The sequence below is a fragment of the Mytilus californianus genome, unplaced genomic scaffold (assembly GCF_021869535.1).
Source record: "Mytilus californianus isolate M0D057914Y unplaced genomic scaffold, xbMytCali1.0.p SCAF_1, whole genome shotgun sequence".
Lineage (NCBI taxonomy): Eukaryota > Metazoa > Mollusca > Bivalvia > Mytilida > Mytilidae > Mytilus > Mytilus californianus.
Genome location: NW_026262581.1, coordinates 9,949,622 through 9,967,780, shown reverse-complemented (window position 1 = coordinate 9,967,780; position 18,159 = coordinate 9,949,622). Strand labels below are relative to the sequence as shown.

General features: G+C 31.5%; 1 protein-coding gene across 2 annotated transcripts in view; it reads right to left on the bottom strand.

The window, feature by feature from the left end:
* The window catches only part of LOC127699369 (uncharacterized), a 29,443-nt gene extending 15,386 nt beyond the window's left edge, over positions 1–14,057 (bottom strand). Inside the window, exons 1-5 of one of the 2 annotated variants that reach the window (XM_052203030.1) lie at positions 13,913–14,057; positions 8,496–8,568; positions 7,551–7,789; positions 5,785–5,966; positions 3,321–3,507 (exon numbers count right to left, since the gene is read on the bottom strand). In XM_052203030.1, coding sequence (XP_052058990.1) covers positions 3,321–3,507; positions 5,785–5,966; positions 7,551–7,789; positions 8,496–8,566 — 679 coding nt within the window. In that variant the 5' untranslated portion in view covers positions 8,567–8,568; positions 13,913–14,057. The remainder of the gene's footprint in view (positions 1–3,320; positions 3,508–5,784; positions 5,967–7,550; positions 7,790–8,495; positions 8,569–13,912) is intronic. The other variant, XM_052203031.1, reaches the window with a different exon arrangement.
* Between the last annotated feature and the right edge of the window lie 4,102 nt (positions 14,058–18,159).

Genomic DNA, 18,159 nt, shown 5'->3' with positions numbered 1-18,159 from the left:
TGGCGGGGTTAAACATGTTTGTGAGCAGTCAATCCTTCCCTAACCTGGGACAGTGGTGTTACAGCACAACATAAAAACAAAGTTTAAAAATCAGATGAAAAGGGCTTAACTCATCAGTCCCTAACATCAAAAAAGACACAAAGTACAGATCTGAGAGTACTCGCAGTTACTGACACCTAGTTTAAAGCCAATAACAACTAATAAAAAAATCATGTATCTAAGACTAAAATATCAATCAGTACATATCCAATATCCAATGGATTTAGTGTTATGACGTCATAACCAGTCAGAGAAAAACATGACCTTGCGCAATGCAAAAATATAGATATCGAAAGATTGTAGTACCGTGAAAGTGCATATATGTATAACTATACGATTTAGTGTAGTTTTAATTTACTGACAACAAAATCAATATTTATACCAATAAAAATAACATTCAAAGATCTAACTACACTGTTGAATTGGTAACCTTTTCGAATAAGTGTCTTTAAATAATTGACAGGCATAGCAAACGAGTTGGGATATATAAACACCGTAAGACGGTGACAAAGGAACATCAGCGTCCAAAAAAGGAAAATTAACATAAGGGAAAGAAAAATCATCCCTTTTGTCGTAAATTTTTGTGTAAAGTTTCTGGTGTAATTCTGAAATATCAAAATCAAGGAAATGACAGTTATTGCTGCTATTATTTGAATTATTTAAAGTGAGTTCCTTTGGGTAAATTTCGGTAGTATAATTAGAGAATTCTTGATTATTTAACAAACAAATATCATCAAGATAACAGTAAGGTAGTTGAGTTATCAATTTAATGGAATTTAGACGGGTCATTAGTGAGTTATGCCATAAACTGCTAATCATAACAGTACAGGAACAAGTCTGCTATTAAAGGGGAACAATTGGTGCCCATAGGAATACCTACAGCCTGTCCTGTCGATAAACTTTATTGCCGAAACGTACATAAATGTTGTCAAGGAGAACATTTACGGCTTTAATAATCTCATCACACCTCCAGTAAATATATATCCAGAATATTAACCTTTCTCAATTGTTGAATATTCATTTCACGCTGGTTTTCAGTAAACAATACATGTACAGTTGTCACTATCAATGGGAATATTGGAATTTTTATTTCAATTTTGATTTAATATTTGTTTATGAGTTAATGTGATTCAACATAGCTAAAAACATATCACCAACATACTGTTGATTTAAAATTTGACAAAAGGATATATAGGGAATGAAAACTGTTCATTGAACTTTCAAAGGATGAGAAAAACAGATGATTTATTTGTCTATTCTTTATTTTTGTCCATTACACTACGATCTTTATATTATTGATAATCCCTGAATTCATCCCAGGAAATTTGTAAAATAATTAGTAAAATTTTCAGTGATTATGTAAAATCTCTGGTCATTTTGAGGGATTATATATAGTAACTAATGATTTAAATGATTATGAATAATCCTGAAAAATCAGGGAGTCTACATAATCGCTGATTATACCAAATCACTGTAACATATATAACATATATAATTATTATAATTGTTGAAATATACAAAATCATCAGACATTAATATAGTATTATGAGCTGTCTGAATATCCTTCAAATATATAAGCTACTACTTCTCAATCGAAATCAATGCCTTGAATTCAATCACCTTTTAACTTTAGATTTTATTGTATGATATACTGTAACAAAGATTTGCACCTTTTCATGTTACATATCAACTTTGTCATTTTCAATATGGATTTATGGGATTTAAATATCATTTCACTGCTATAGCCACATATAATAAGTTCAAAAATGAAAATAGCACGCAAGGTGTTAAAGTCACTTTGCATACAAATCACCATCGATTGTTTATACATGACATCATTAAATGGTAACAAAGCAACTTTTCAAATCCCCTTTTTTCAATAAAGTTATCACAACCTTGCCTTTAATGTGGATCATTATTACCATTAAACTATAACAGCTTCATTGTCATTGTTAAAACTTTGTTGCTAAAGGTAATTGATCTAAAATTGATAGCGGTTTATCATCATACGTAGTATGTATCTCCCTGTTGATACGATAAAATAGGGTTTGAATTTCCTATCATGACTTCCTTGATAGAGGGTTGTTGCTCACAAGGAAGCTATTTAACAAATAGTTCCAAGTGGTTAAGTTGAAATCATCCCTTCCTAAAATTTATGGACGCCATTACGAGTTGGTTGACCATTATGGAATATCTGTTTCACAGATGACAACGGACATGTTCCAATCATCGTAATTACAGTGTTTAGTTTTCTATGTTGTGTTTTGTGTACTGTTGTGTGTCTGTTGGTCTTTTTCTTTTTTAGCCATGGCGTTGTCAGTTTATTTTCGACTTATGAGTTTGAATGTCCCTTTGCTATCTTTCGCCTCTCTTTTTTGTTACACCTACATACAGTGATGTCAAACGAAGTCGAAGCTAGAAAAGCAACACGTTTAAATTACAGTCAAATCTAAAATAGCAGTCCTTTTGTAACTGCTTTATTTACTGGTTGACAATGAAACTTAGTCATTACATTTATGTTAAAACATCCTTACAAATACTAAGGATTTTCTAACCCCTCTTCCCCTCGGGCTAGATTATTATAGTTGTATTTGACAAAACCTTTTGGAATTTTGGGTCCGCAATGCTCTTCAACTTTGTACTTTATTTTGCCTTTTAAACTTTTTGATGAGAGCATCACTGATGAGTCTTGTGTGGAGGAAATGCGCGTCTGGTGTACAAAATGTTAATCCTGGTATCTATGATGAGTTTATTTACTACCACTGGGTCAATGCCACTGCTGGTGTAGGTTTACCACTAGAGGGTATCACCATTCCACTACACAGCACATCTGTGTTGACACGGTCATTCTATTAATATATTAACTCTTAAAAAAACTTTGAATTTTTCGAAATACTAAGGATTCAATCCAAGGAATAGATTACCTAAGTTGTATTTGACAAATTTTTCGGAATTTGGATCCTCAATATTCTTCAACATCGTACTTTATTTGGCCTTTTAACTTTTTTTATGAGAGTTTTACTGATGAATCTTATGTTGACGAAACGCTCGTCTGGCGTACAAAATGTTAATCTTGGTAATTATGATGAGTTTATTTAGATACTTGCAAGCATGTATAGTGAATGTAGAAGATCAATAAAAAATGCCAGACCATGAATCCAGGACGATTATAATCAAGAGCAAATGATTTTCTAATGATAACCCCACACAAATGGAATAACCAACATATAGTTCATTTTCTTTAAATTTAAATTAAGGAAATTCTGGTTAACTGCACTCACCAACGGAAGTAGAATACACTGCAAGGAAATCCGCTTCATTTGGAATACGGATTGGGTCTCCGTGTGTCTTGTCATATTCACGATAAAAACCACCAGCATCTGCTTGGTTTGGCTCAATCTTGTATATTTCTTTATCTGTTACAACTTCCATTTCTAAACCACCTCCTAAACCTGTACCTCTACAGGCCTAAAATTATACTTCTATACATTCACAAATACACTTTACAGGAATTAAAATCAACGATGTTGAATCAATTAATTCGCTGCAGCAAATTAAAGTTGACACATGCTATATCAGGGTAAATAAGAAATATCGTATTTCAGGTAATTATGTATCGGGTTTTGTTTGAGGTTTGAACCTCATATTAGGCGGTCAAATCTTAGTTGTGTTCAGTATTCCCGATTCATAGTCTTGCATTGTGCATTTGAACAATCACTGAAATGTTCAAAGAATGATAATTTCGCCTTTTTTACGGCGAAAGTACTTACAATTAGGCCAGTTTTCACAAGTTTTCCAAATTACGAAATTTTATTAAAAATGTTTAAGAAACAGCTTATAACTTGCTACTACAACCTTTGGGAATAATTTAGTGCTCTGCAACTTCGTATATTTTTTTTTGCAATTTAGCTGCATCCATTCGAGTGTAATTAATTAATCTTATTTAGACGAAACGCGAGTCTGATGTATTAAAATAAAGCTAGTTTAGACATTCGTTTCTTAGATTTGGCCATTGTTAAATTCAGTTGAAGTTAAGTTGACTTTAGACAGATTTGACTATTACATATATTGAGATCATCGTAGCTTTGGAAGTATTTTCACATCGCCGGCTTTTGAATATTTGATTACGAGTCTACCTGATAAAAGCAAATGCTTATAAACCTTTGGACTCACCAAAGGTTATGAAGTTGTTATTTTTATTTTCTAGAACTGGATTATTACGGCTGTTTGTGGATTGTAAGGATGTGTAAGTCTCATAGGGTACCAACATACGCTTAGTAGTCAGTACTTAACCACTTCTAGGATCAATCACATGCATGCTTTAAATTTGCCTTTAATGAATTAACTAAATAGTAATTAACTAAGGTTGAACTGCCTCGGTCAAATTTGATCGTATATGATTTTAGTAAATCTGTTCAGTTTTCTTTTTGTCAAATAGCTCTTCCATTTTTACAAATCCCTGAATTTTAACATTTTGATTATGAGCGTGCCTTATGAAAGTTAATCCAATTAGGCGCATCGGACGCATTATATTTATAAAGTTTGATTTACATTACAACCACTGGTTGTGTGCCACTGATGAAGGACATTACGTCCATGATACTTTCGATACCACTGCTGTTGAACTATCAGACCCCGAGTATATTAATAGCTCAGTAGTCAGTGCTTTTATATCGACAAGATTGATAACATTCCTTGTTTATATTGGCGTTTTTAAATTGAGAAATTATTAATTACTAAGGTTCCAACTCCCTCAGTTAAAGTTCACCTTGAATGGATTTGGCTATATTTTTAAGCTCCATTTTGGTCATATAGCTCTTTACTCATTTTGGTACATGTGCATCATTGTTTTTCAAATATTCGGCTTTGAGCTTTGCTAATGAATCCAGAAATACGTTTAGAAAGCATAACAGTTAAAAAGTGTTGCCTTTTCCATTTTTGACAGGCCCAGTAGTCATCACATATATTCTGAAGTATCATTGATGCGATTCTTTTCTTGAAATTTTCTCTTAATAAATGTTATAATCATTCGAAACACTTGTGTCGTCCTACCACACCAAAACATAAATCGCCAAAGCAAAATAAAATAAAATCACATAACTTTTGGTTTTCAATGCTTTTCAACTGTAATTAATTTAGTTGTAGTGCCAGTGATGATACCGTCTCACAAAGACGAAATACGCGTCTTGTGCATTAAATTGAAGTGCTGTATCTTCGACTTATAACATTTGTTTAGGAAATTATAACGTTTATATTTTTGGCTATCAAAACAATTGTCTGATTTTGTTTTTATTCAATTATTTTTTACTGTAGCTTTTTTGCAAACTGCTAACTCACTTATTAAACGATTTATATAGTGTTAAGCCGAAAGTGGACTATACGCAACATTGGGTGTTACACATCAAATTCAATTGTGAAAATATACAACAGACTAGAATAATTCTTAAATTAAAGTAATGGTTGTTTCCTAACCTTCAATACTTTTTACGATAAAATTCCTACAAACAAAACTATCATATCAAAGATTACGCTTGTACTTGAATGTTCCCTTTAACAGGGAAAAAATCTAAAGATACAATCGGTGCTTTTTAAAGCTTACTATGCGGTATGGGTTTTGCTCATCGTCGAAGGCCGATCGATGACCTATAGAAGTTAACTTCTATTTCATTTGGTATCTGGTGGAGAGTTGTCTCTTTGACAATCATACCAAATTTATTTTCTTATCTTAAAATTAAATTATCTAACCTGTAATATAAAAATTTTTGGCTTCATCTGAAGTTCTTTACAATTCTCTGCATTGAAGTAATCCATAACATTTTTCGTCTTAATAGACATATCTGTCATAAACACACTCTCTTCAGTACCATGGGTCATCATAACAATAATGAGGCAGTCTGTTTCCTCCAAACTTTTCTTGTCTTCTTTAACTTCAAACAAATACGGAGTGTGGTTAACATTGTATTTTGAAAATATGACTATTATAAACACATTTTATTACAAAAATGTAATGTACATTAAATGACGAAGTGTGAATAACAAATCATCAATGTTATACGTGACATTGCACCTCTTCTGGTGCACATGAGATCAGCTCAAGTTTTTGGGTATTGTTCGTGTTGATTTAGTTTTCGGTAAAGTGTTTTGTGAACTTATTCGTCTTTTTCGTCGTCTTTCTTTTTCTGCCATGACGTTATCAGTTCTTCTTGGCTTATGAGTCTTGAAGATCCCCTTATGAAGGTTTATCCAGAGAAGCGCTTCGGGCGCACGGAATTAATAAAGTGTTATTTTCATAAGTATCTTCCGTCTCTTAAATTTTAATAATTTAACTAGGTTTTGCAAGTTTAATGACCAAATAATGGCTCTTTCCTTTGAAAAGTTATCAGTTAAAACTATGAATCGTTGTCATGTTTCCTAACTGATCGAAAAATAATGGTATATTTTCAACAGTATGTCCCCAATATATTCTTTCTAGCAAAGCTTGTTCTAAACATTTATGTGATTTCAGATAAAAGAATCAAACTTTATAAAGTGTTATTTCCATTTTAACGTGATTTGCAATACGGTTTAGAAGGACCCTATGGAACATTATAGCTACTATGTATGGCATGCTATCAACTTGAATTCAGTACTTCTTGTTTATCACAAGTCAGGTTAATATTAAAACAAAATTGATGAAAGGGAAAGACATTAAAAAATTTAACAATAAGAATAAAACAATTCCTGTGGTTTTGATGCTGTTTACCAAAAAAATAAATCTAAAATTGGTAGGCCTAGCAGTTTCGAAAAAAAAAAATAAAAAAAAGTGATTTCTTATATGATCAATGGAACTGGAAGGCATCACTGGCACCGTGTACATGACTTGAGATTTGGTCTGACACAATTTTTTGGTAGGATTTCTTGATCTCTAAATGAAAATAAACACTTTAAAAATTCATTAAGACTAAAGCTCTTTTCTTGATTTACCCCCAGCAAGAACGCCCAAACTTAAACATTAAAAAGCCAGTGATGGGCAAACTACGCTGTACCTTTGAAACTATATCACCAAAAAGGACCTAAGCAAAACAGGAAAATAAATCCAAGGTCAACTTTGTCTGAGGAAGTTGGAATCTTAGTTTCTTAAAAGTTTCTTGACTGATAAAGGCGGAATTTTATAAGTATATGTTATAAATCATGTTTGGTCTACATTTTGCATTACTTTTGAATGAGAACATGTAAAAATTAAATCACAAAAATACTGAACTCCGAGGAAAATTCAAAAATGAAAGTCCCTAATCAAATGGCAAAATCAAAAGCTCAAACTCATCAAACGAATGGATAACAATGGTAAACGTGCAAAGTTAACGATCAGAGTCAATCACATGTAATTCTAAATTTCGTTCTTTCGAATAGGTGAGATATAAAGCATTTACGATGAGGTTATATACCCTAAAAAAATAAATCATACCACATCTTCTTATTTTTATAAATTCTCTGATCTAAGCACAAAATATTCAACCGTTTTAAAGTCTTACTTTCATTAAACTTCTTTTCCATTTCATCCTTAGTAGCATTATCCAAACGTTCACTCTTGAAACCAAGTTGCTTGAAACTCTGGAATAGTGTTAACGCATCCTCATCACTTCCGATACGATCTGATAAATTCAAATTGGCTTCAAATTCAACGTTATTAATCACAACTGCTATCCCACAACTAATTTGATATCTCTCTTGGTTCAAATGTGCTGTTGATATATTACCTTGTCCTGTGTTACTGTAACAGATAATTCGTTCTTTGAATAAGTTAAAATGCTTCAAACATATAGTTCCAGAAGTGTTATTATGATAATTGCATTTTGGTATGAAAACAAACTTTTAACTTTATTTACATGATTCAATTTATGGTGAATCATTTATAATCGTTTTCTTGTAACAGTAAGTTCTCTCATGTACCCTTGAGATACATTCAATCAAAATGATCATGATCACTCTTATGTTTTGTGTGTGAGATCTCCATAATAAATATAAGTATTTTGTGAAACACTTTTATTTTTCATTTGATTATCTTTGGCTTTAAACATTCTTTGTAATTAACCGCTTTATATTTTTCAATTAATTCTTAATTTTTACTTTTAAACAGTCAATCTGTAAGACAAAATTTTGTACATGGAGAATTAAAGTAAAAGTTAAACAATACTTTGAAAAATAATAAGATTATTATTATTAAAAGTTTTCTGAATTCAATTAAAATGACTGAGTCAAAAAAGAGAGACGAAAGATACCAAAGGGATATTCAAACACAAGTCGAAGACAAACTGACGATGCCATGGCAAAAAACAAGTTGACGTCAATTTAGCAAAAAAACAAAAAAAAAGATCAAAAGACAAACAACATAAAACAAAGCACAACATAGAAAACTAAATATTGATCAACACAAACATCAAAGCTGAGCCGAGGGAAAACATCAACAATACTTTTACCTTTCTGAGAAACTGTTAATGACTTTTTCTTCCTTGCCCGGAGCAGCATCCATCATGTCTCTACATGCCATATCTAAAAAGTATAAAAGGGGATTCATTAAATATAAAGTTAACAAATTTTACTTGTAGAAGGCCTAAATTCAAACGGATACACAGAGTACATAAACTTTATTACAGAACTTGATTAATTTTCAAATTTAATCGCTTTATCAAGCTAAATAAAAAATGACAGTTGTATGACATACCCACTGCTCCACTGTTTTGCATTTATATATCTATGTTAAAACGTTATGATCTTGCATGTTCACATTAAAGGGACTTCACAAACTTTGCATTGGTGTGTGCCTGACACAAAAACTGCTCAAACAAAATCGAAACTACATACATTTTACGGTCACCATTACGACTTATTGTCTTTGTCTTAACTCACTTCTGACAAGCATTCGTGTTCTGAGATAATTAGATATCAGAATTATTGTCTGATCTGTAACATTACCTAGTATGTCCAATTACCGATTGTATTATTTTAACTGGGTGTGGATTCGAATCGCGTGTGATTAATCTCATGTCTTTGTATTTGTACTTTGATTTGTACGTTCTGGATGGATTTATGAGATTTTTTCATCGGTAAACTACCGTCTATTCTAATCCAATGAATTTCATAACATGTAAATGCTTTTTATAGCTTACTATTCGCTATGGGTTTAGCTCATTGTTAAAAGATATTCGGTAAACTATAGATTAGTTACATCATCGTCTTTTCAAATATTCTCTAGCGAATACTTTTTTTCATTGGCAAGTATACTACATCTCTTTATTTTTAAATTAGCAAATTTACATTCCTGTAGACACTGTTGTAAATATCGATTGCAGAATGGCATATTTTATTATTTTAGGAATTATTTTCAGATATTCGGACTCCTTGGATTTTTTTCATACGATACATGGTAAAATATTTTGCCCCATAACACCCATTTTTATTTTCATATAAGACTTTAATAGCTCATAAAAGGTCATTTACCAAAATTTAAGCAGATTCTAGATTTCTTTTCTTTCTATTTGAGACCCCAAATTATACCAATGCAAATACAAGGTAAAAGTCCGAGTCAGCCTATTCTTGCCATTTTTAAAATTTTAAATATCTCGAAAAGGGGCTCCATAACCTATCAATATTTTTAGCTTATTTTGTTCCTTAACTGATGCTCTTCTGACTTAAAGTATCAATTTTGAATTCTAGATTTGTTTTAATTTTATCTAAGTACATTCTTAAGTATTCAAAACAATCATTTTGTCTAAATTATAGCAAGATTTACTGCATTGACTGAAAATGCCCAATACAAATGGTCTAAATGGTTATTTTTAAAAGATAAACAATTTAAGTCTAACGAGCATAACTGATTTGTTTAATTCAAATACTAAATCTGAAGAATTTGACTGTCAAGGTCGACACAATGAAATTCGTACTAACATATTATGAAGTAGAAATAATTTCTGAGAATAGGCTGTATAATTGTTTCCGAGAAATTTTGATAAACATATATGTTAATCTTTTCAGGTACGGTTTATTGAATGAATACATTTATAGCTACCGGATTTTTTGTAAATACTAGGACATTTTTTTTAAAAAGATTTCAAGGTAAACTAAGATCCAATATCCATCTTTACAAGGAAAAAATATGCATTGTTTAGTTTTAAATAATATTTTAAGAAGAAAAGTTAACCGTTTAAAACGAACAAGTAAAAAATAGAAGAACGACTTCTTTCGGTGAAAAGTATACTAACTCATAACTGGTTATATAACTTGTCTTAACCTTTTAGTTTATCATCATATATTACCAGAAAGGGTTTTAACAGGTAGGAGTAATTGTAAGAATAAATCGTGTCTCGCAATAATAATTACATTACATAGAAGTCTCATACGATTCCGTAATTTGAATGGCCGATGCATTTTAGAAGTAAAATTGTACTTCCGTATAAAATGAAACATATATGACTGCACGTGCTATCTGTGACAGCAGCATAAAAATAATGAATAGAAAAACAAACAAAAAGCTTGATTTAACTCGTAATTTGATGGTTGTAGCATTAACATATAACCATATGAATTGAATGCTTCTTTTTATATTTTTATGGGGTTGTAAAAGCGTTGAACGTGCGCACATTTTTAGTATGAAACGCTTCCACGCTTCATACAAAATTGTCTTCGGTCGACAATTTTACACACCAATACAAATACAAAAAGAAGCATTCAATTCTTAAATAAATATCATTTGGGATTACATTGAAAGGGGAATTAGCTACGTGATATAAAACAAAAATAAAATATGATTTTTTTTGTTCAATCATTAATGAAAGTGAAATGATGAAATAATAATTCGCTTTAAGCAGCCAGTTTAGTTCAATTTTGTCAAAATAAGCGAAGAAACATCGCTGATGAATTATTCACTTGCAAGTGAATAATTCGACCTCATTGAATCCGTATTCATGTGACCTTCAATTAAACCCGTTAGCTAGTGATTGGTTACGCATGTATTAGTCGTGTTCAACCATTAAAACGAAAAGAATGTCAACATTGAAAGTGAAACAAAGGTAAACCATTTCGTTGACTGATTCGATCCACAAAAAAATCATTTTTATACAGGTAAAAACGATGATTAATTTATTTTTTTTAACCTATAACATGAAATCAAACAGACCTAAAAAAGTTCAATTGCACGAGGTCGCTATCTATTTATATTTATGTTTATGTTTATATCGGGTTATGTGACTGTCGACAGTCTTCGGAGGTCATCTCGATGGTTAATTAGATGGCGTATAGACTAAAATACACACGAAATGCTGATATATATATTATCGAGTCCATGCATTGTTAATTGTTTATTCAGACTTATTGTAATTTGGATATACGTTTTAGTAAGTTATAAATCAAATATGAGAATTTGAGTCAAATCAATGAACATGAATTTGACAGCTAATGCCCCTTTAAAAGTAAAATATTTACGACACTATTAATATAATAAACAGTGCTGCAGTTAAATTTTTCAAGCAGGGATTAGATTGTTTCTTTTTATAGAAGTCGTGTTTCTAAATGTTAAGAGTCAAATTAAACATTGAAATAGACATAAAAAAATCTCAGGTCAGTATCATGCGTTTTGAAAAGAAATTTAAGGAAATAAATCAGAAAAAAAACTTACATTGTCATACATGTATAAAGTTACAATATTTTACAATTATATATAGAGTTAAGTGTTTTCCAGTACTGTATTCGAGTTTAATTGTTTATTATTTTCGTGCCTTTTGTTATTTAACTAACCGGAAATAAAAGAGGAAGGTCGAGATAAAACAACATAGTTTAACTAAAGTACCGGTACCAATTCAGAAACCTCATGATTTTTTGTTTTGTTTTTCTCATTAAGAAATTCGAAGTCAACAGTAGAATTATAAGTTTTGTCTCTTAAATCACAAGCAACTTTTTTATAAGTCTGGTATCTTTAAAAACAAATTCAGAGCGATTAAAAACTTCGCATACTGTAAAGACAATCGTTAATTGTCTTTAGTTTTCATTGACCTGACAACCCCTTTCATAAAATGCTTTGGTTACATATTCTTAAAGGTAAATAAAGCAGTCTGATATGAAAACAAATACATTTTAAATATTTATCCAGTTTAGTTTTATTGCAATATCGCACTATATAACACAGAAAAAAATCTTTCTATTTAAGAGAGAGGCAAAAGATACCAAAGGGAAATCAAACTCATAAGTCGAAAACAAACTGACAATGCCATGGTAAAAAACAAATAACAACCAAAAGACAAACATCAGTATACAAAACACAACATAGAAAACCATGGAGAACTGATAACTGTGTAACACGAACCCCATTTAAAATCTGGGTGATCTCACGTGCTCCCGATGGGTAAGAAGATCCAGCTCCACATGCAGCACCCGTCGTGTTCCTCGTGTTAAAACGATTCTGATGATAAATCTAATTCGATAGGTTACATTCGAGGGAGAGAGTATCGGGATATATCCGTCGTCATCTGTGAAACAAATATATTCAATAACGGTAAACCAACTCGTGATGACGTCCATAAAATATTCGATGTGATGATTTCAACTTTACCACTTTGAATTCCTGGTTTAAAACCTTCATCGTAAGCAGCAACTCTCTATCAAGGAAATCATGATATGAAATGCAAACCCTGGAATATGGTATCAACTGAGAGATATATACTGCATAAGGTAGTACACTATACATGTTAAGCTTGGGTCAATTACAGAAATTTAAAAGAGAATATTTCAAAAAATTGCATCTGTTACTGAAAATTCAACAACGCAACATTTGAATATAGATCATCATAGGAATGTCGTATCAACTGGGAGATATATATTTCATATGCAGGTGCTGCTGAAATGTTTCTACATAGAAATTGATAGTTCACAATTGGGAAGCTGAAACCATCTCTATTGCCGTAAAGTTTCGTTCTCAACTGACCCTCATTTTCAATTTCTAAATATAAGTCAAGATATGAAGCAGACTTAACTGTATCTGTGGTATTCGTTTTTAAAGTTTGATGGGATAAATGCTTTCAACGTAGTCACCAAACTTGGAATTATTTAGTGAAGGGATATCATCTATCAAGCGGAACGTGAAGTTAAAGGATAATGCTAGCTTCTTTCATTTTCCGACGAAGATCCTGTATTGAGTCTACTTCATAAAAATAAAAGAACAAATCCACAAGAACAGGAGCACAGCTTGTTCCCATGGCAGTGCCGATTGTTTGTCGAAAAACACGTCCTTTAAACGTACAAAATATGTTGTCAATCAAGAAATCAAGCATCTTAATTTTTTTATCCCCTATTGAAATCAAATTTTAGTCGTCTCTGACAAACTGAAGGATAAATAATTTGTCCTTTTGCTATATCATGGCGGCCGGTTTTATTGGTGAAATAACAAGAGTGCCCGGAGAGAACCAACAACATAATGCAGTAACACTAGTAAAAATAATAATGGTCGAAAGTATCTTGCCTCGAACTGGTTTTTAACTTAATCCAGGAACGGACATCTTTTTGATATCGGACGTAAATTGATTCTAATAAATATATATATTTCTTTAATTCAATTCAAAGCAGTTTTTTTTTATAGTTTTATAGAGAACTTTTCGAATGTTATATATGTATACGGTTTAAAAAAAACGACATACTATTAACATTTGCACTAAAAATCTTTTCGGAGGAATAGACTTGATAAGGAAATTTAAAAAAAACTAATACCTCAATAAAAATGATTGATTAAAATTTACTAATTTCGGCATTAATTAAATAAACCCTTTCCAGTGTTCTTCTTTTAAAAAAATTTGTTTTCTATAAATGAAACTAAGACATTGTTAGAATCTAGATATGAAAGATATTTTACCTTCAATTGTCGGTTATCTAACGAATGAAGACTGGACTGTCAGTGTAAGTTACTTCCTGCTAACGTACAAAACTGGACCAATGTCAATTAATGATTATGTTTTAAGTGAATTGAACTAAGAAAACATATTTACTTGCGTATTTAACAACATAAATATAAAATTACTCATACCTACACCCTAACGATTTCTTGCTTTTCCGAGAAATAAACGTGATGATAATATAAAATGTATACTAAAAATAAGCGTAGATAGTTGAAATGTTTAAAGTTTTAGGAACAATGACATTGTATCTATATCTATATATACATGTCTAAATTGAAAACAACGTTCAAACCTATGATTTCGTTGGATAAAAACCGCAATTTTATACATGTGCATGCAAAACAAATTTCTTGGTAAAGGGGTCTAAATACAGCACAAACAACATTTTCCAAAAGACCAAAAAAAGTGAAATAGTATATTTTAACAAAACGCAGAAGAGACATTAATTGTCGAAATCCGGATATGGTGTACAAATTTTTGCACCTCATAATTGCGGTATACCATCTTTTCCGCAAGTTTATTGTTTTTTGTTTGGTACTAAATAAATAATTTTTAAGATCCATTTTGTTACATCTGGTGATAAGTTTATTTGGCAATCGCCAATGGCAGTCAGCAGGGTTTAAGAACATCAGTTGTTCGACCTGCTTGTCAAATGCGTTTTGTTAAAATATACTTTTTCACTTTTTTGGTCTTTTGGAAAATGTTGTTTGTCCTATATCTATATATATATATAAAGTTTAATTGTTCTTTCGATTTTACAAATGAATAACCAGTTAACAGCTTTTAAAGTCAACTATTTGATATTATGTTGTCAAATTTCAAGGGAATTGAGGGCTGTATGATTTATTTCCTAGTTTACTGATTTGTATTCCATATTATTCCATGGTGTCCCTGCAGTCAGTTTATATCACATTTGAAGTTATACTGAGACTTTCACAAACCCTAATATGATGATTCATAGAAAATAGGAGAAATAAAAAAAATCCGATTAACCAACACATATTTAAGAAACTCTCAGTTTTTTATAACTCATGCACATAGCATATCGTAATCAACTTTCCATTTGTTTTAAATTACACCACATTTACAGTTAATATGAATAAAGGGATGTGAAATGATTGCCATAGAGACAACTTTCCATGAGAGACCAAATGCCATTAATATGAATCTTCCTCATTTCTTGGCATATAAACATTGACAATGAAGGTAGTTTAGGATTTAACACTACGATTATAGAGATCATTTCAGTTTTTCCATTTCAGTGTAGCAACATTTTAACAGCGCCTTTATACGAATGAGATATCTCCCATTTGATACATTATTCCAGGATTTGCGTTTCATGTCATACATTACTTTGATAGGAGATTCTCGATTGTGACATTTCCGAAAAAAAGATTAAAAAAATACTAAACTCCAAGACAAATTCAAAGTGGGGGAAGTCCATAAAACCTGACAAATTAAACTATTTACCGGATGTTTACATGCTAAGCAAGACGATTAGTGCATTAGTGGAGCAAGAACTGCTTACCCTGAGCACCGGAGCACCTAGGTGGGATTCGTGTTGCTCAATCTTTAGTTCTCTCTGTTGTATTTTATTACTGTTGATTGTCTTTTCATCGTTTTTATTTTGGCCGTGGGTACGTTTGTTTCTATAGGACTTATGATTTTTTTTGTCCCTTAGATATCTCCTCTCTCTTTCAAAGGATGGTGTTATGTAAGCTGATCGCAAAGAACCAACCTAAGTCAGTGCCAAAAAGAAATATATTCTTTTTATAGTTAAGAATGGAAAAATGGATAAAATTAATTCAAAAATACAAATATAAGCAATACTTTACTGCATCGAATTTTATGATTGATAGTGTTTCTATTTTTGCATTACCAAAAATAGGTCTTGGCTATGAGCCTATAAATAAATGCAAAACTCGTTTCTTGACATTTTTTATGTTTTTTTATCTCTATTTTTATAGACCTATCATAAGCAAAAGTAACATTAAAATAAGAAAAATAAAAGACATTCTGAAGGCTTATGAATATTCTGACTACCTCTGGTCAGGAATATCAATTGGTCATCCTATAGAAAATAATGAATGTGCAATCATTTTTAGCATTTTTTATGACATGGCTGTACAGTAATGGTTAGCATTTAAGTGTTGCATAAATTAATAGTAACACTTCAAGAGGGACAAAGAGATTCAACAGACGCTTTTCCAAAAAAAAAGAAGATACTTGTTTGGTTGACATTCCAGCTCATAAATATAATTCAGATTGGGATAAGTTCCCTTCGTGATAGGGACTTTTTCTTATTGAAACAATGGCAAATATGTCATTAAACACGTACGTTATTGCCGAAATCAGGCAAGTGCAAGTTTCATGATGACATGAAAGTAGTTCCTTGATCGATGGACTCCGCCTTGCTTAATTTCAAACTGATCCCATACTTTTTTCCACATGAAGGGCAGATCATAACACAATAGAACGACTGTCAATATCTGTTTTCCATGGATTCACATTTTTCAAGGGATAAGATGTATTCATATTCATAGAAATAATAAAAAGGATGCTATACATAGGTAACTTTCCGAAAAATACAGAACATATCACATTTAAAAGATCAAATCGTTTCTAATGATATATAAATTTGATTTCAGCAATTTTAGAGATTCCTTGATCCGGCCAATGGCAAACATTTTATACATAGTTAGAACAAAATTAAGTAAACTATAAATAAAATGTTGTAGTATCGAGAAAAAACCTAGCTATCTCCGAGTCAAGAGCAATTAATTACGTTTTCAGAGACAAAGAAGCTATGAAATGTCTTTCATCTTTCACGATAAATATGTTGTTGTTCCTGCGGACAAAGCTTCAAATACTATTGTCTTTGTATGTAAATCGTAGTACTACGAGTGTCTTGTAAACAAATTGGGAATAAATGAGCACTCAGGTAATCCCACATACAAAAACATATCATTTGACAAGGATGAGATTTTGGCGAATCATAAGTCCTTCATGGTTAAAAAGAAATTTACATTGAATTGCAAATCTGAGGACTTACCTTGTATGTATTGGATACCTAAGCTTCACAATATTTCGTACAAACAACGCGTTACGGTACATTGCCGACTCATCTGCATGTTCTACAAAGAACTTCAAATTGTCCATAAGATTGACAAAAAATCTGTTCGCAGTGAAAGAGAGTCTTCAGAAATACTGTGAAACTGTTTACTCGCGTAGTGGTATTAACCATATGTGGATTCTAATAAATTCTAAATACTTTCTGGATAATTTCAAAATTCGATCTTTCTCTGAAATTAATTCTATCAAAACTTTTGATTTTTCAACCCTGTATACAACCATACCCCAAGTGAAATTGAAAAATCAATATACAAATGGTAGCATACGCTATAAATTTATTACTTTGGAATACCATATGTCATATTTTGTTAATAGTGAACAAAAAGGAAAAACATGCTACACAGAGGAACAAGTGATCAGTATGCTGAAGTTTCTTATTGACATCATATTTATTGAATTTTGCGTTAGACTTTTTCAACAAGTTGTCGGAATTCCTATAGGAACGAGCTGTGCGCCTCTCTTGCCGACCTCTTCATATTTTCATATGAGTCGGATTTCCTTCAGACACTTGTCAAAAAGAAGAAGACCAAAGAAGCCAGATCATTTAATTTCACATTCAGATATATTGATGATGTTCTTTCCATTAACAATCCAAACTTTTCTGATTGGGTTCCATTAATATATCCTCCAGAACTAGAAATTAAAGAAAAGACAGACACGGCTTCCGTCGCCTCATTTTTATACTTATATCTCGAATTTGACATAGCGGTCATCTTAGTACCAAAATCTATGACAAACGAGACGATTTTAATTTTGAAGTTATCAATTTCCACCACCTAAGTAGCAATATACGAACTTCACCTGCATATGGGATATACATTTCCCAACTCATTCGGTATTCAAAAGCTTGCAGCTGCTACTCAGACTTTATAAAACGTCACCAGTGTCTGAGCAGAAAGTTGATGAACCAAGGTTATGTCAAAGAACGTCTCGTCCTTTTTCTAAAAAAGCTCAACGGAAGATACCAAGACATTGTTGATAAAAGAGAGGCGAAAGATAGCAAAGGGCATTCAAATAGTTGAAAATAAACTTACAACGCCATGGTTAAAAAAGAAAAGACCAACAGACAAAC